Here is an 18,950-nt window from a genome sequence, read left to right as displayed (position 1 = left end):
GTTAGGATTTGGTGGTTTTGCTCCTAGATCTCAGTGCACGTCAGAAATCTGGGGTTTAGTTTTTCTCTCAGAAGAATCTGGTGGTGGTGCTCCATTAGGGGACTATACGCTGCTGTTGTCTCAATTTATATGGCACAATAAAATTTGTGGTACCCTTCATGCTATGTAATTCCTCTGTGAGATGAGTTGAAGACACGGGACTGTAGCGTCTTGAAATTTTGGGTTCACTGAACAAAGAAGGCTTTGAATCCATGTGTGGTTTATCTAGATACATAACAACTTCTATTAGAAAAAGCAACTGCTAGATTTGTCCCATAGATCAGTGTTACTGCTGCTGGAAGCAGATCTCCTGGAGAGAAGATATGCACAAAGTAAGAAGAAACTCACTACAGGTCGTGCTCAGATATTTCTGCAGTTTCCTTCTGGAGGCAGAGAGCGCAGAGGGTCAGAAGCCAGACTTTTGCATGATGGATTAGTGATAAAACCACCTGCCAGACTTGGATTAGAATTTCTGTTACTTTGCCTAAAACTATGTGTGCATTAGGGGAGAGGGATAGGGAGGATGCATCATTTTTGGGAATCCTAGTAGCAATTTTATTCTCTTTTTCAGACCTATTTACAGTTATGAGCCAGGACTTGATCTCCCCATCTGTTTCTATCGGTCAGTCTAGTTTACAAATGAGGCCCCTTTTGTCCCATCTAATTTTATGTAATCTGTGATTCTGCATAAAGATTCTAAGAGGAAAAAATGGAAGGATTGTGAACAGACCTTCTGGCTAATATGCACAATGACTCACTCTATCCTTTATTTCAACTTCCGTGATGTATTTTCAGATACACTATTTACCCATTAAATGAGCTGTTCAGTTTAGCTAGCTTATGGCTAAAGTTTTTCCTAGTAATTTGATGTATTTGTTGGGAACATGACAAAGTAAATCACAAATGAGAACGTTAACAAATGCTTACATTAATTATCTGAGACAGTCTCTCTCATTATAATCTTGTTCTGAGTAACTAGTTGTCTGTAAGAAAGGGTTTCCTGTCCCTTGATTTGCCAACTTACTTGACTTTACTGCCAAGGAAATCTCTCCTCCATGCTTGACAAGCAGTGGGTAACTTCATAATCTTTCTGTGTAGGCAATTTCTTCATGGGAAGAAATTAAGTCAGTCATGCCCATTACTGAATCTAATTTTACTATAATTTAGAGGGAAGAACCCTTCCCTGGGTAGAATTCATTCTATAACTGCTTATTTCAGGATTTCTTTTGCTTTCCGCCAAAGGATCTGGCAGAAACTGTTGTTAGTGACAGACCTGCAGCTTGCTTGGCAAGGTCACTGCGGCACATTTCATGGCAAGTGAGAAACTTCTGCCTTGCTTTGGTTTTCAGTCATCGGCAGCTGCTTTGAGGAAAACTGAGCGTGGCAGCAAGTCAGTGTGGCCTTGCTGCATCTTGAAATTCCAGTTCCTGGGAAACATAAGGGTCTTAGGGTATCTCATGGAGTCAAGCTGTCTTCAGCTGGGTCTGTCTGAGCTAGTTCATCTCCATGAGCTTTCTCTTCTACAAGATCTGCTCCTTACCCAAGCTCCATGACCACCTGGATGAGATCCCAAATGTAAGAGAAACACAGAGAAATGCAGCTCTCCTCCCCTGAACTCTCAGCCCTTTCCTATTCTCTTAATAGGTGTTAATTTCCTGAGCCTCTCCCTACTAAGACCAGTCCCAAGGGAAACCTCGTGCTTCTGCTCCCACTCTGTGGACTATAGCAAAGCGGGCTTACTCAAGTGAGATTTATTTTTTCCTTCTTCCCTAGTCAGTTGGGAGGTTTGGCCCCGGCCACAGACATATCTTGCTCTCGGCTTTACAGTTCATTCACCTGGGTAGGATTTGTCCATCTTTCACTTGCTTCAGGCCAGCCTGATTGAAGCACACACAAGGAACCGTCCCTTTTAAAAGCAGTTTGCAGCAGTGCAATGTTAAAAGCCAGGCTGTGAAGAGAAGGGGAGTGCAAAACAATCTCTTGCTGCCTGCTCACAAAGAAATGGGAGGAGAAAACGTGGTGCCCTTCTAATGCTGGCCACAAGAGCATGTTTAACAGTGTCCTTTTGAGATCAATAATGCCATTCTCAGCTGTTCAAAACAGCATATCAGTAGCAAAACCAGTGAGAATTAGATTTGGGAGAAGGCTGTTTGTTTGTTGTTTTTACTTTCTCTCCACAGGCTTCAGCCTGGCAGACAACCAGATTCAACCGTAGATGTAATTCAGGCAAAATACAATCCAGAAAATGTGGGCCAATATATGATTTATGCTAATGGCAGCAAGGTATTGCTGCTGAATGGCTGTCTGCTTAGCAGCTTTGGAGGAGTCCCTGACTGTCAAGGCAGGTGGAAATCTAAGGAGCCACTCAGTCAGGGGTCTTAGTTTTTTTAAAGAGATTCTTTGTCCCACATTTTTCATTATTTATTTGCAAGATTCATGAGATTGATCAGATTTTTCCCCTCAGCAACCCTTTAACACTGAACCTCTTTATGTAGAACAGAGAAGTAGATTTGGTCTAGTGTTTAGTGATAAGCTTTAGAGAGGCTGAAATGGCTGAGTGAATAACTGCTTTTTATTGAGTAAAATTGCCTGTAAGATAGGCTGTTTTCTGCCTTGGTCCTGCCCTCCTCTGCTGGTAGGAAGTATTCTTCTTTGCAATTAGAACAGTTTTCCTATAACAGGCATTTCTCCATCCTCTTTCCAAAGTCTCCTACTTTTTCTCCTTTATCCTTTGTCTTCAGTTCCTCTTGGTTGCATTCGCCAGGTGGGCAGCAAGCTTTTCTGGTGTTCACATGGCAGGAGCCATCCACTTTCTTTTCGATATTGCATTCTTAGATTCTGCTGACACTTGCAGAGCACATGCTCGGTCTGACTAAACTTTCCCTCAAGCAGAGATTTTGTAGTGTTGGTTCTGAGTATCATTTGGAATTGAAAACCACTCAGGGAAGTGTAGTGAGAAGTGGGTGTGCTTCTCTTTGTACCTGCTGTGGAGATCAGTGGTTTAAGAATCCTATTCTGCTTTACACCAGTGAAAATTGAAAGTAACACCAACTGTAACAAGGCTATATAGAAGGTAAACAGAAATGCAACAATGGGATGAAGCTTTTACACAGAGAAGCAAAATGCCAGGTTGCAAATAAGGCAGTAGGGTTGCAAAGCCCTATGAGCCATGTGAACAATTGGTGCTTTCTGTGCTGTGGAACAAAGCAGCTTTACAGAGGATGTCTGTAATGTACTTTAGATCACTGAAACTGGCTTTATGGAAATTTCTGTTGTTAAATTGCAAATTCAGCCTTGCTGCATGGCTGGTTGGGAGGGGGCAAGACTGCTTCTCTATGTGATGATGGTGAATGGAAAGAGACTACGTGTTACAGCCGGAAGAGCTCTTATCTATAACTTCTCTTCTCCACAGGTGCCCCTGGTTGACAAAAGCCATCTCCCCAGCCATCCCAGTGTACAATGGGCTCGTGTTTTTGTTTGTACTGGCAAACTTCAGCATGGCAACTTTCATGGACCCCGGAGTTTTCCCACGAGGTAACAGAGAATGGGACTGGGGGGAGTGGGATGTGAAAACCCAAACCAAAGGAGGTGTCAGGTATCCAAATGCACTGTTTGTTGACTAATCCTCTTTTTTCTGGTATTCTTTCTTGTAAACTTTATTTATTTATTTATAATACTCAGCTGGCAGTAGAGGAGGGATGGTAGTGAAATGCTGGATACCCTCCATATCTCTTCTGAGCTAGGTGTCAGTTGTCCTTGCACTTGCTCAGACTGGCAGTTGAGGGCAAAGGGTTGCCTAGAATGGTTCTCCTTGAGTAGCTCTTCTGGCTGATGTGATTGTGATTGCCATCCCCTGTGTCATGCTGGCACATTGGATTTAAGTCACTGTCTTCACAATAGGTAGTAGAGCATGGTGGAGGGGAGAGGCTACACTTTCTGAAACAGCTTCATCAAAGCAGACCTTCCAAAAAGCCTTAAAATGAATGCAAAAGGATTGAACGCTAAAAAAAGATAATAATTAAAGCTTGAATTAAGCGTGTCTAAAAATGTATACATTTAGAAAGACATGCCTGTTTAAATTAGTACTGATTCACAGCTGATTAAATAGGATAAAGATCGCTCAGCTTTTATAATGGGAACCACAGTGCAGCTATCTCTCTTAACACATCCTAATGAGAGAATTATCACCTCATTTTATCCATCTTCCAATAATTATTCACATGCAGTTTGCAGCAGAGACTGCTCTAGGCAGTCTTACTAAGCCATGGGATCAGTACTCTCCACAAGCTGTGCTTTCTCACCTCTATTCATTGAATTCAATATCTATTTTGAATTGCTACCTGACAAGAACGATGTTCCTGTCCTGCTGGCTTCCTTGAATAGAAAGTGCCAGGTAGCAGTGTCTAATGATGAGCATCTGTCTGCCATTCCTTTCAGCTGAAGCTTTTGAACCACTGATTAAGTGTTGCAGCACTTAAGGAAATAATTGTGTGTAAAGGCAAATTAAGACAAAGGCAAGATTCAGTCATTTGTGCAAGATTATGTGATGCAGTGTTTAGGTGCTTAAAGGTACAGATAGATGCTAGTGAGATTTTCCAAAGAGCTTTCCTGGACTTTTTAGTTCCTCCATCTCACCAGACATAGCAGCGGTTAAACATGTGTTGGGTGTGAGGTTCTTGAAAGCATCCATGCTCTTTGCCTTTGGTAGGAGGAGAGCTGGAATAAAGTTGTTCAGTTTTGAAAATCTCAGTCTGGAATGCAATATCTTTGTGCAACATCATTCTCTCAGACTGGAGCCTGCAGCTGGGCACTCACCATGCCCTATGAGTGATCAGTACTGAGTGTATTGTAAATTCATACCTTCCTTTGCACTCCTCTAACTTCCTTTTGCAAACAAGTTCTTTATTTTGAACTTTGCATTTAAATGAGAAACACACAAGGAGGTCAAATAGAAACTTTGAAACTTTCTCATCACCTTCTCTCCCTTCCCGTCTCCCTTAACACAAGGGAGTCAGGAGCAAAGCAGGAAGAACAGGAGTTCCTACAGCTCGCCTTTCTTCTGTCTCCTTCTATTCATTTGTGGCCTTATATCTCTATGCTGTGCATGTGCTTGGTCTGGAAGAGTCTGGGAGCAAGGGGAGTGGGGAAAGGATGAGAAAAGGGGTGGAAGCCATCCTGGAAGAAAGTGATGGAGTAGGAGTTTAGATGTGTGAAGGAAGCAAATGATAAGGAAAAGAAAAGATGGAAAAGACTATAAATACCAGTGCTGGGAGGAAAGAGGAGCAGATGTTATTTCAGCTCACAAGTGTGCATGTGAAAAAAGCTATCACCACCCCACGCTGCCTGCAGAGCTGCCAGCGCAGGGAGTTCAAAAATTGTAGGAGTGATTTAAAATGAATATACAATAGATCTATCTGCTTTCTGTTATTGAAATCAGGTTTAATCTTCTTGATTTTCAAGCTTCTTAGCACATTTCTCATAGTTACGAGTTTACTTCAAAACAAAAACAACAAATAAGCAATACAAAAGCTGAGATTCTAATGAAATCACATGATTCATTTAAGGAAGCCACCAAAAATCATAAGATATGATACAAAAACACAAGACTTGGCTGCCCTGTGTCAGTGGATAAGAGTATGAGAATCTGTGTAGTAAGATACATTCATCTGCCAATGTATTCTGCTCAGATCAGTGAAAGCTGGAAATAATCACATTTCTAGCTATATCGTATGAGCTTACAGGTTCTCTGGCAGATAGAACTTGGACTATGGGGGGAAGTAAACCCAGCTCACTCGTGGATTGTTGAAGAGGGCCTGAATCAAACTCCCAGATCCATTACTCATTTTTTAATAATTCCTTAATTTATTGGCTCTCTGAATGTTTCTGGTATGAATCAGTATTGGCGCTGTACGAGCCAGTTGCCAGTAATATGACTAAATGAACAAAAAAGAAAGCAAGTATTAAGTCACTGAAATTGGGACTACCTTGCAAATCTGATTTAGAGATCTGGGTTGAGACTGGCAATGTTTGTTGCTGGCTATTTATAGATACCAACTACAAACTGGCTTCCAATGTTTTTGATGTGAATATTTTATACGAACTCTTCAAGTGTGTGTCAATTCTGCAAGATTAGTGTGTTTATATGCATGTAGGTATATGCAATGTACAGACGTTTTGTCTGCATAGGCAGGTTTTTTTACAAGAGCTTAAATGGTTTGACTGTCCCAGTGTCTTGTTTTCATATGCCCACAAGTATTATACAGCATGAGCTAGTTTATAATAGTATTGAAGAACCTACAGATTGTATTTATAGAAGTGTCTAAGGGATTTAGAGTCTAGCTTTCACTAAGAGTCCCACTGACTAGTTATGAAGGAAAATTATAGAGAATGGTGCCAGTACAGCACTCTGCTTCCACGCAGAAACATTAATCCAGAGAATACTCTTGCAAAGTAAATACTGTAGCTGAGCCAGATCCCAAGCTCATCTAAGTGAAGGGAGAAACTCCCTCTGAAGTCAATGGAAATTGGATCATGATAACGCATCTAGAGAAGATTTAATATAGAACTAAATGACAGTGATTGATGCCCCGCTGGGACAATATTATCAAATTCCACCTAATTTGGAGCCAGTCAACCAGTGCCAGCTGCACTATAATGTTTAACCAAGTGTTAAATGGATGTGAACATCTTCGATTTTCTCTGTCAAAAGGAAACAAATAAAGATCACAGGAATCTAGAATAAAAGACGAACTTTCACGAACCCCATTCTCATTTTTTTCCTTTTCTTCCCAACATATACTTGTCTATTACAGACTGGCTTTTATTTTGTGCATTTATTCTTAAATGGCCTCTTTTCTTAAACAGGGAAGCGCTTAGCTGAGATGATAAACCATCTGCCCTCCGTGTTGTCCCTAATAAGATGACTGCTATATTGTCATCCTCATCTTACTAATGGCAAAGAGAGGCTAAATGACTAGCTCAAGGCCACAGAGTGAGAAAATTAGAATACAGGACTTCCTGACTCCCATTCCTGTGCTCAGATCAGTAGACCATGCTGCCTTTGAGAGAGGTGAGATCTTCCCAGTTATGTACTGTTACTAGAGCAAGAGCGTTCTGGGTACGCTATGAAGAGGTGAGCACGGGATATGTTCTAAAGAAGTGAGCACTGGTACAAGGGCTTGTCGCAAGCACACAGACTGCTTCAGAATGGTGTATCTCACTGTGGCATCACACTCCCTGGGGCAAGAGGTCTTTGGGATGATTGTGAGCTGACACTAGAGTGCTGAACAAATTGTCACTCAGGGTCATCTGGGTTGATTTTGGGGTTTGAACTAGCACAAACTTTTTCTCTTATCTATCACTGTAATTTCTTTCTTTATGTGCTGGTAGGCTAGCACTGAATTAATCCCAAATGCATGCAGCAGAAATGATCACAAAAAGGGCTTGGGTGATTTCCATTACTCTTTGACTCTAGTTTGCAGCTCATCTTATTCATTCTGGTTGTAAATGCTGGCTAAGACTCCAACACCTCTCTTTGTCCAGAGCCTGGTGAGTAAGGCTGCACAGCACTCCTACGGGAGGTGCTAAAACAAGCCCTTATCACTGAAGTGTTCTGCAGCCTGGACAACCTGTTCTGAAAGTCCATCACTTCCACCACTCTGTTATTTCTCTGACAAGTCCGAGAGCACGTGCAGTGCCCCAGTATCCAAGGCACTGGCTGGATTAGCTTTTATCTTTACCCTCTGTTATTTCCACTAACTTTTAGTTTTGCATTGAGCAGCAGATGAAGATGAAGATAAAGATGATGACTTCCGAGCTCCACTCTACAAGAATGTGGAGATTAAAGGAATCCAAGTACGGATGAAATGGTGTGCCACCTGTCACTTCTACCGTCCTCCACGCTGCTCTCACTGCAGCGTCTGTGACAACTGTGTTGAGGTAACCGTTCTGTTGATTATGTGACCTGTTGGCTTTGCTTCAGTGCTGAGGTTGCGCATACTACTGGAAACATGCAGCTCAGTGCTTCCCCCAGTATTTCAGTTCTTGGAAGTTCCCAACTGTAGTCTTGTTGATGGACTCCTACTAATTAGTACCATTTGAAACATAGCCCTCAGTTATGGTGTATGTTACATATGCATTAATGTTTGATGTCAACTTTGTTGCCACTGATAATTAGAATAAAAATTTATAATGCTGCCTATGTCTTCCTTGAAGTAGCTAAGAGATCATCAATGTAAAAAAGGGCTGAATGGAAGAGTTGATGCAGAGGCAGAGTGCAGGAGAGCAGGAAGCTCAGGGTGAACCATTGTAGCTTGTTGTGCATGAGCTTAGGTCTCATCACTTCATTTGGAACAAACTGGTGCTTACATTAGTGGATGAGCAGAGAAGCTAGAATGGTGTGTGAGCTTTGGGAAAACAAAGCTCATATTTCAGTGAGTGGTTCTCCAGTCAATAGAAGGACCCCATGTTTGTTTCAACACCCCAGCTCAGACCATGAACTCATTCATGTTTCTAATGTTGGTTGCTCTGAATTATGAGACTTTAATGTTTCTTGATAGCCCTAGGGTCTTGGTGAGGCACACAGGATTTTTTAAAAATACCCCCCAGACAGTAAGATGTGCTTTTGGGCTATAAACATCTCCAAAACTTGTAAGTACAGAGTTCTATATCCACAGCAGTGTACTGCTAGGGGGAATTTTTTATTGCTGAGCTAAAAAATCTACTTCTTAAGGATCATTTCTGCTGCAAGGTCTATTTTTTCCCAATAGAAAGATGAAATCTTTAATATGTCTAAAATATATTCAGCTGTGCCATTAAAATGAAAGGAATTACTAATCAGAAAGGGAAAAAATACCAGAGTCAGCTGGAATGCTGTATACACCATCTTTGTCCTAATCCTCTTTGCCATAAGCAAGGGAAGAGTTCCAAAGAAAGCAGCAGTTACATGCGAGAGAAAAGCTGTCTGGGTTTATCTTGTGTCAGTCATTTTCTCCTTCAGGGCAATATATATCTAAGTTATAATTATCTGGAAGCAGTGCTGTGCCTAGTAACCATCGATAAATAGGACAAGGCTATCCTGTTGTGGAAGGCCTTAGTAGGATGTGGGTTTTGAGAGGATGGAGAGTAAGGAGCTGCCAAGGTCCCTGAGTGGAGGGGAATAGGCACAGCTGTTCGTAAGTTGTGTCACACAATTTCTTTAGACTCTGTGAATTGTTGAATAGAGCTGGATTTTTTGTAGAAAACCTGAGTTGTATATATTCCTAGTTCTAAAACATAAATGTTTTCACTAATTCTAGGTCCTGAGGATTGTTTAGATGATGGTAAATTCTCAGTTGTCCCATAGAATTTCCTTCTTCTGCCCTCCCCAGTGGCTCAGCATGAGAATTCATTTTCAGCAAGTGAAGTTTTCTCAGAAAAAGATTGCTCAAACCTCACTGATATAAACACTTGCAATTTCATGCTGCCATAAGGCCTCCATGGGAGTCAGTTCTGCAGCAGAAATGAAAATGGGAGAGCATCCAAAAGTAACCTAAATAAAACAGCAGAACACAAGGTGACTCTGCCTAGCTCTCCAGAAGTTTTATTGATGGTCAGATCAGTTGAACGTTCCTTGCTATTCTGGTGGGCAAGTAAGAAGCTCTGCTTGTATAATTAAATTATGACTGCTGTGGAGGAATATAGGCAAAAAGCATTAATGACTTCTGAATCAATAAATCATGGTCTTAAACAGCATGCTTTATTGATACTTGTGATGCTTATTTCCCGCTCACCTGTCTATTCTAGAAGAGCTTGGAGGCAGTGATAGGAGTGACTCTACTGGCTTCTTCATGTAGAACCCATTAGAGTCGTAATTCACATCTTTTCGCTTTCAGTCTAGAATGTGCAATAAAAATTCTTTTCCCAAATATAAAACTTTTGAGATAAACTGATAAAAATGAACAAACAACAAAAGCCAACAACACTTGCAGAAGTAAAATCAGTTAAAACCTAAAGCCTGCTGTGACCAGATGGACCCAAAAATGAATCTATGACAAAAGTAGTCAGATTTTTGTTTTCTTTACTGAAGTGTTTGCAGTGGATTCTTATATAGTTTCACAATGGATAGATATTTTGGGCTGCATACAACCAGGTTTGCATGATAGACATACGCTATGTCAGCATTTCAGATATAGCCTGAAATTATCTTTATTAAATTGCCCCTGTCATTTTCTAATGTGCTTTGAGAAAGCTGTAATCCATTTTCTTGTGTTTTGTAAATTTTTGGTAAATACATTGTGCAAAACTTAAGAATACAAAAACTCCTTTGTCATCACTGAGGAATATTTAAAAATAACATTACCACAAAACAAAGAATAAAGAATTCATTTGTTGATGTCATGAGTGTGTAATATCTCTTCTGAAAAACACAGAAATAAGAAGGGTTTATTTCTTGCACCTGATCTTGTTTTCACATCTAGAATAATCCCATTGAAGACAATGGATTTACATGCTTACAAAACTGTGTAAAGACACTTGAAAGGTGCCTGTGGCTTGCCCTCATTATTAAATCTCCTGTTAAAAGGGATCTGACTTTATGAGGGACTTTGAACTTTTGGCTGAGACAAATAGTTAGGTTTGGGTTCATAACTGTTAATGAATTTGCGCAGAACTTTGCTTGTGTCTTATCCAGATGTTGTTTTTTGCTGGGGACCTGCTTGGTAAAAATTATCTTTTGTGATGTCTGTTGTTTAAAGTAGATTCATTCAGCTTTGTGTAATACAGAAATGTGGGGCAGAGAATTTTGCAGCAGTATTGCATCTTCAAAACATTATAGATTATGAGAACGTCATTATAATTGACTCTTCTTGCTAAGGATGATAAAAAATAAGTGCTTCTGCTGCTAGCAGATAAATAACCTGTCTTTTATTTGTTTATATCCTCTTGTCAGACCCTATAAACACTCAAGTACCTCTCCATCCATAGATACAGAAACCACTTGGTCCTAAGAAGAGCCCTCTAAAGAGAGTGTAGCATGTTGTAAAGCTGCAGAACTAGCCTGATAAAATTTTACATGATGATGGTTCAAATTTATCTCTAAGAAAATGTATTTCCTTTCACCATTTGGTTATTCCCTGTCTGTCCCTTTCTTTACAAGGATTTTGACCATCACTGCCCATGGGTCAACAATTGCATAGGACGGAGGAACTACCGCTATTTTTTTCTCTTCTTGCTGTCCTTAAGTACGCACATGGTTGGAGTATTCACCTTTGGGCTCATCTTCGTATTAAACCATATGGAAAAGCTGGGAGCAGCTCATACTGCTATTACGTATCCTTCTTTTTGGTCTTTTGAGACTCAAGGTGACCTTGAGAAAAATGTGAAAGACTGAATCTGAAGATTTGTCTTTCTGGAACTGGTGGAGATCTACTCCTCTCCTGATCCTCCATTGTTCTTCCCCCTGTAAATGCTTAGTGCAGGTTTTCCTTTGTACCCATCTTACCTGTGTAACTGTCCATTACCCCCAAAACTATAGCTTTTGTCTATCTCAGTCTTTGCTATGACAACCCAGCAGAAGGATATGCTGCCTCCCTGAATTTTAATTCCAATTGGGTGTGACTCTAAACTGCTGGGTACTATTTCTTGTATTTAAAACTCTACTACTGTATTTTAAAGCAGAGTTTGCCCTGGGAGCAGTCCCCCTGCATGCTAGTGTAGTACACAAAGCTCTGGCTCTGAGGGGTGCTACCCCTATTGATAGATTAGTGCAGAACAGTCTTTACAAGATGGTTAGAGCCAGAATGAATGTGTTCGCATTACTTTTTAACCATCTCAAGGGTAAGGACCCAGACTAGGAGCAGATGCACTTAACTTTGAGATAAAATTTAGTTAGACCTAAGTAAAGGTGAGGGACACCCTGCCTATTTCCAAGATATTTTTTTTCCTCTTTTTCCTCTCCCTCTCCTTCATAGCCTCTTTCTCCCTTCACTCACCCCAGTTTCTTTAACTCCTGGGTACAGAATGGCTGTCATGTGTGTGGCTGGGTTATTCTTTATTCCAGTCATTGGTCTCACTGGCTTCCATATTGTTCTAGTGGCCCGAGGCCGCACAACGAATGAACAGGTAAGAAGTGATCTTTTCTCTGTGTTTGTGGCTCAGATGTTGAGTTGGGAAGGGAATTCAGCAAGTCAGCTTGGATAAAGCAAAAAATGATCCAAATCTTAGCAGTAACCCTCTTACTGGAGCTTTTGTGAAGATCTAGGAAGATTGCCTAGTTTTTTATTTTCAAATTTTTTTCTTGAATGCACTGTAAGCAAAGATTTCCCCCTTTTAACCACAAAGGATCATCTCAGGCTTATTTACCATTGAAAATCTACTTGTGGCCTTGAAATAGGTTTTATGGTGGTGAGTACCATTAACCCCAGAAGTTCAAACTTTGGGTAAGACTGAACAAACCATGAGATTGAAAGAAAGAAAGGAAAAGATAAAATCATGCTTTTGCCCTGTCTCCTGATATTTTGAACTCCCCCAGCTAACCAACACTACACATAATAAGGTCTGAGCTAGCTCTTTGTCTCGCTTTCTTTGTCTCTCTCTTGTTCTCATGCACATGTGCACACACACATACAGAGGCTATTGGACCTAACTTGTTTTCCTTCTCTAAACCAAGTGCCAGCATGACATCTTGTGCCAAAAAGCCTGTAAAACTTTAGTTCCCCTGCAGTTACTCGAATGTATATAATCCACAGCCTCTCTGTGGGTGATCCAGACCTATATGCATGTGCATATCAATAGCATGATACAGGTGATAGAGATCTAGTCATGGGATCACTAGCATACCCCTGCCATGTGTAAGGGGTAGCTCGGTTAGGAAGCTTGATGCTGGTGCCAGTCAGCTGCACACACCATTTTCAGCTTTCTTCCCAAGGCTAATTAATCATGTGCATTCCAGTGCTTTACCTTTTCACAACTCCAGCTCCAAAGCGCCCCTCACATCTGGGGTTTTTTCACTTTTTTTTTCCACATCACACTTCTTTTTCACTTTTTTTTTTTCAAATGAATTTTTACTGCTCTTGCATCTATGGGTACTCTCTAGCTCATGCTGAGTAGTGTGCTGTTCTGGCTGTCCTGCAGGCTGATGGCTTCATGCTTATGTATGGCTACTGTGCAGACTGTAAGAGTTGAAGACATCTGTCTGAGGCCAGGCCTTGGTAATCTGGGATGAGATTGTCTCCTATCCCACAAGAGACAGTAAAAACTTCTATCCAGAGTAATGTGGGAGGTTTACATAAGCAAAGAATCTGAAGTCATCATGAATTGTTGCCTAACATAGTCTTTAAACAAAGCAGGCTTACCATAGCTGTAGATCTTTAAATGCTTTTCTCTGTCCTGCTTGGAATCAGCTGCTCTTCATTTTAAAATTGATTTTGGCCAAGTATTAGGTTTGATAGTGCTAACAATAGTAGCATGGAATCCAAGGTGTTTTGGTCTCATAGTCATGGTCTGCCTTAGGCTTGTCTGGTGCAGTGATGAAAATTGTCCATAAAAATTTTAGGCTGAGGAGAAAGGAAAAATTTAAATTAAAAGTAAAATTTAACTTCTTGTATAAACTAATGTTTAGAAAGGTTGAGAAATTTGGATTTAATTTTATTGAAAAATGCATCCTAGCTTGGTTTGGTTTCCTGAGCTACCAAACCATTTGAGATTAATTCATTTTCCCATGTCATTTTCTGAAAATTAAATATAATCTGGTCTTAATTTCTTTTAGTTATATGTATATTTCTTTTAGTTATATTTCTTTTTTAGTTATATGTACTGCCTATCTGTAAGTGGAGGATGGACGTTCCCAGCCTTCAGATCCCTTTCAAAGGAAGCATATCTAAGTAATTAGGGCATCAGACCAGGAGTGATGGATATGAGATCTGCTCTTGGCTTTCCACTGTTTTAAAACATTCACTTTTCTCCTGCAGTCCCAGTATTGATTCTCTTCTCTCACACTGTTAGTTACCTGCTGTCAGCTTTCCAGTTACAGTATGATCAGCTACACTTGTCCTCTTTTCCCAGGATATTTTATAGGCCAGTGGTACAGACATTTTTTGTGTTTTACTGTAAATTTTTGATATTTGTTCATTTTGCAGTTTGTAGGTTTTCAGCATTCATAGTAGGCAGACTGTGATTTAGGAGTTTGTAGTGGCTGAGTTTAGATGTTTGTGAGCTTTCTGAATGCTTCTGAAAGTCTTTTATGGAATAAACCCATAACCCAACATCTGCTCATATACTGGTATTTTTAGTTTCTGAATAAAGTAAATAAATATCCTTCCTTCTGAGACTGCTTTCTATCAGTGGATTTCAAACTACTTTAGAAACCAAATTGATATAATTAGTAATGTGATCTGTGAGTTAGAGAAACTTTGTTTTCATATTGTGTTTGAGAAAATGGGCACAGAGATATGAAGTGCTTTGCCAGCATCTGGCACAAGTCGGCTTAAACCCAGGATTGAATGCAGATGTGCCAAATGTCCCAGGCCCTTGTTTTAGTCATCAGACTAATCTTCCAACACTCAGAACTTCCAACATTTCTCTCTTGGCCTTTTAAAGAGTTTCATGTTGTATCAAAGAGGCCAGCAAAATATATTGCAAAATCATTTAATCATTGTTATTTTATGTGCAAGTAATTAAAGTATTTCTGGTACTCTGTAAACTTGTTGCTAGATCAGAACTATGAGTTGATTAAAAAGCATTACTTGCAAGCAGCAACAGTAATGCTTTTAATGGCAACCACTATTAATCTCTCTGGCTTTATTGGTATTTATCCCCATATGGTTACTTTCAAGTATCTGCCTGTAGAGTACAAACCCTTTATAATGCTTATGAAGCTTTGAATGGATCCCGCCAGTCTAATGAGGCTTGGCTTTTAATAAACTAGCTCATTTCCAAGCAAACATCGTAATCACCAGGGAGTTCCTGGCACCCTCTTGCACAAGGCAGTGGTTCTAGATGAACCTCTCTGATAGAGAGGAAACATTGCTCTCATGCAACATTACAAATGTTGAATTGACATTCCTGTTTGTTTGAAGGGAATTTGCCCAGGCAGAGGGGTAGAAGGGACAGCAAAATGAAAGGGCCCAAAACAGGATGTCTGGCTGACAGCAGGCACGAATCTAATGCTGGAGCAGCATGATGAGGTGAACCTGCCCACTTTGAAGGCCAGTCACACTGAACTCACTGCCCTGTTGAGAAGGGATCTTTAGTTGGTGTGCCTCCTAGCTAGAAGTAGCTGATGGAGGTGGTGAGTTAGAGCAGGAGAGAGGAAGTACAACATTCAAGGAAAAATGATCTGTTTGGGAAGGACAGTAGGGTCAGAGCAAGGCATACTTGTTCTTGGCTTTCTCAGGGTTGGATGATGACTTTTATATAACCAGAGGTTTGAGCACTGTCCTGAATATGTTTCCAGGTGACTGGTAAATTCCGTGGGGGAGTGAATCCTTTTACCCGAGGATGTTGCGGAAATGTGGAACATGTGCTCTGCAGCCCCTTGGCTCCCAGGTAAGAGAAATGCTCTCGATTGGGAATGAGGGATGTCATGTAGTTGTTGGAACAGAGAAAGAAAATGTGCTTGGTTGGGCTCGTAAGTGAAAGACCATTGATGAAATAACAGGGAAGTAAAGCAAAACACTCCTGAAGGCAGAGCTCTGTGATAGCTGCTTCACTGTGCATGGCTGTAACCTGTCCAAGCAGTTGCTTTCTTCATGTAATTCGTAACCCTATCCCAGAAATGTTTATTTGGAACGAGCATGTCAAATTATATCAAGATTTGATACCCTTGTCTTCACCAACTTGTTTATCCAGTGGATTTCAGTAACAAGGTAAGGTTCTGTAAATTATCATCATCCCAACATGACTTTTTGCACTGTACAGTCAATGTCCAGGTATTCAAGTCTGTGGAGAAAAGGAAGGAAAAAATCAGCCTTTCTCCTTAAGACTTAAATCTAATTTAAGGCTGCTGTGGTTTTCAATCTCACTGGCACTTTCATTATCATAAAACAGATTTTCAATGAGGTCTACATCATGGAACTTGGGATTTTATTTATGGCTTTCTATTTTCGGAGAAATGGATTTATCGTTTCACATTTTGAAATCAGGATTTTAATGCAATAGATCAGATGGGGTATAAATATCCTAGGTGCTGAGCTCTCCAGCCTGCAAACATGTTAATAATTGTACTACAAGAAGACTTACTTGAGCCTTTTCAGGGTGTTGAGCAATTCCAGACCCTGACACTGTTACCTGCTTTTTTTTTTTTTTTTTTTTCTTCACTCTGCAACAAATAAGTCCTAAAAGACTGTTACGTGTGTTAAAGTGAAGACACTGGAATAGCTGCTTCTCAAACTTACCAAAATGTGAAAATCAGGTCAAGGTACTTTAAAAGAGCCAGATATTAGCAATTGGGAGACACTCCAGTTAAGAGGGGAGTGTGATTACTGTCATCATGGCTATTCTCAGATTTCCAGCAAGCAGAATGTTTGTGTTTTGTGAAGACCTGTTCAAATTGTCCTGTATATTGAAAGTCACTGAGCCATCACTACTAGAATGTCCTACTCACTAGATAAATCAGAGAAAGCTTGTATGTGTATTGATATTTATGCATTGTACAGCCACTGCCCAATGGCACTTACAGAATTCTAGTCCACTGGAAAGAAATTAGATATCTAAAGTCAGCCATTTCCCTTTAGGTTTGTTGCTTCCTATAGACCTGTCTGTTTCTTTTACCTCCATTTATTTGAACATCCTAAGCATGCTACAGAAACAAGTCACCGTGTGGTAAGCTAGAACTGACAGCATATCATCTTCTCCATGTTAACTCCCCATGTACTGGGTCTTATTCCCCCAGTCACCGTCTTCCACCGCAGGGAAGCTGTTTCATGTTAACTAGGTAAGATCTAGTAAATCGCTTCCATTGGTGGTAGGCCTCTCTTTCTCTCTTCATGTGAATTGTGCTCTTGTCCATCAGTGCTTCAGAATTGCTTGTTTTTTTTAATGCATCCTCTCCTTTTGCTCACTAAAAAAACCATTGATCTTTTTATTGCTTTTTAATTGTTACATCCATTGAAATAAATGGAGTTTGCTTACATAGATTCTGACACATCCTTAAATCATACTCTGGAAGCAGGAAGATTTTCTTGTCTCTATGCCTTTTTCTTAGGTTGTTGTTTATTTTAATTATGACTGTTGAACAATTAATCAGGTACATAGTTGAGCCCAAGAAAAAGCAAGCTGTGAGTGTGAAGCCTCCTTTCCTCAGACCTGATTTATCTGAGCGACAGATCACAGTGAAGATCAGTGACAACGGAATCCAGGCCAACCTCAACCGGAGCAAGGTAAGGCAGCCTTTTAAAGAGCATGGATTGAGCATTATCAAACCTGGGAGTGAGTTTGTTATTGAAAAACTCCTTGAGACGATGCATTTTTTTGAGAAAATTATAGAGGTTGAGTCTTTGTTGTATACTTCATCCTCTGAAAATAACCCAGGTTCAGTTACAGCATCTCTTGATCCAGTAACAGCCCTTTTTTGCAGCTCTAGAATAGAATTCCTTTGGGCATCTTTTGGAAGAGGTGGCTGTTCTTTGCAATAGTTACTTTCTGTCCCAAGAGATGCCACCTCTTGGTGTTCAGATTAATTTTAACAAACCTAACACTGTGCGGGAACCCTTGTAGCACCAGGTCAGCTGTTCTACTTCAAAGAAGGATTTTAGCTTCCAGACTGCAGGAAGGCTTGTGGTCCTGTGAAAGGAATATTGGCTCAGAAGTTGAGTTCTCTTCTCTCCTCTTCTTTTTTCAGTTTCTCCTGGCATGAAATAGAGAGAAGGATTTGTTTAGTCATATAAAAAGCAGTGGATTCAAAAGAAGCCACCTTGCAAGACTTTTGAGGACAGTTACTTGTTACACTCTTTGGATAGTTACTTGCTGAGAGCTGCCTGGAAAGCTGCTGAAAAATGTTAGAAAACACCATTGTCTTCTACCACATATTAACCAGCATGATGATAATGTTATTTAGCATGCCAAGTAGACTAGGATAGTGCATTTAAAATTATGCTGGATTGTTATCATAATGTTAATTTTACACATGACAGTCCTTGTCTGCTGTGTATGCTAAATCATGTTTGTCATTATAGGTATAGGTAGTTCTTGTTCTGTGGTACATCCAGCACTCTGACACATGCTGTTATTTAACCAAGTTGTGGGTAATGATTGATTCTTTGGTCATTTTCAGTCTAAAATTAGCCTGGAAGGTCTGGAGGATAAAAATATGGATGTGCAACCACCTCTCCCACCCAAAGGAGATCCAAGCAAGTACTCCGAGCTAAAAGGGCAGCTGGGGACCAGTGAAGGTATAGTTGCATGATCAGCGGTTTATTTTTATTAATAAGAAAATATTTCAGCCTCTTTAAAAGGTTTCTGGTATTCTTTCAAAACAGTAATGGGATCTGGGTGAAGGTTTTTTTTTCTATTTATAGGAGTTCTGAGCTCGTGGAATAAACAGCAGGAAAGGGAAAGAAAAGTCATCTGGAGGTGGTTCATCCAAGCCTAGGATAGATACATCATATCAGTTTCACAGAGTTTTAAACCCTGCCTTAAAGTTTTGATCAATTTTTAAATTAAAAATGTCATTTTGAACTAAGGAATCAGAAATACTAGCATGAAATGCTTAGGCATTACAAACTGAATTATTTCATTTATGAAAATGTGAAATTAAAGCTTTCATAGTATTAAAAAAACCCTCTTTTTTTTCCAGACAAAACTAGTAGGTGAATTCAACCCAAATATCTAGTATTTCAAAATATGGCAAAATTACTACTCACCAAAATATGTCACCCCACTTAATATATTATACCTTGTTTCTTCTTCTCTTTAGATTGCTGATCTGGCAGTAATAT

The 18,950-nt window shown here is 40.0% G+C and overlaps 1 protein-coding gene across 3 annotated transcripts in view; it reads left to right on the top strand.

The window, feature by feature from the left end:
* The window catches only part of ZDHHC8 (zDHHC palmitoyltransferase 8), a 121,746-nt gene that overhangs the window by 88,683 nt on the left and 14,113 nt on the right, over window positions 1-18,950 (top strand). For 2 of the 3 annotated variants that reach the window (XR_012625658.1, XM_074844313.1), the window contains exons 2-8: window positions 3,452-3,573; window positions 7,820-7,977; window positions 11,174-11,346; window positions 12,036-12,138; window positions 15,470-15,561; window positions 17,261-17,393; window positions 18,287-18,404. Coding sequence is in view for 2 of the 3 variants with exons in the window: in XM_074844313.1 (XP_074700414.1) it covers window positions 3,452-3,573; window positions 7,820-7,977; window positions 11,174-11,346; window positions 12,036-12,138; window positions 15,470-15,561; window positions 17,261-17,393; window positions 18,287-18,404 (899 nt within the window). In the remaining variant the exon portion in view is untranslated. The remainder of the gene's footprint in view (window positions 1-3,451; window positions 3,574-7,819; window positions 7,978-11,173; window positions 11,347-12,035; window positions 12,139-15,469; window positions 15,562-17,260; window positions 17,394-18,286; window positions 18,405-18,950) is intronic. The other variant, XM_074844314.1, reaches the window with a different exon arrangement.

This window comes from Strix aluco, chromosome 18, assembly GCF_031877795.1.
Source record: "Strix aluco isolate bStrAlu1 chromosome 18, bStrAlu1.hap1, whole genome shotgun sequence".
NCBI lineage: Eukaryota > Metazoa > Chordata > Aves > Strigiformes > Strigidae > Strix > Strix aluco.
This window is presented reverse-complemented; position numbering and strand designations above follow the sequence as displayed.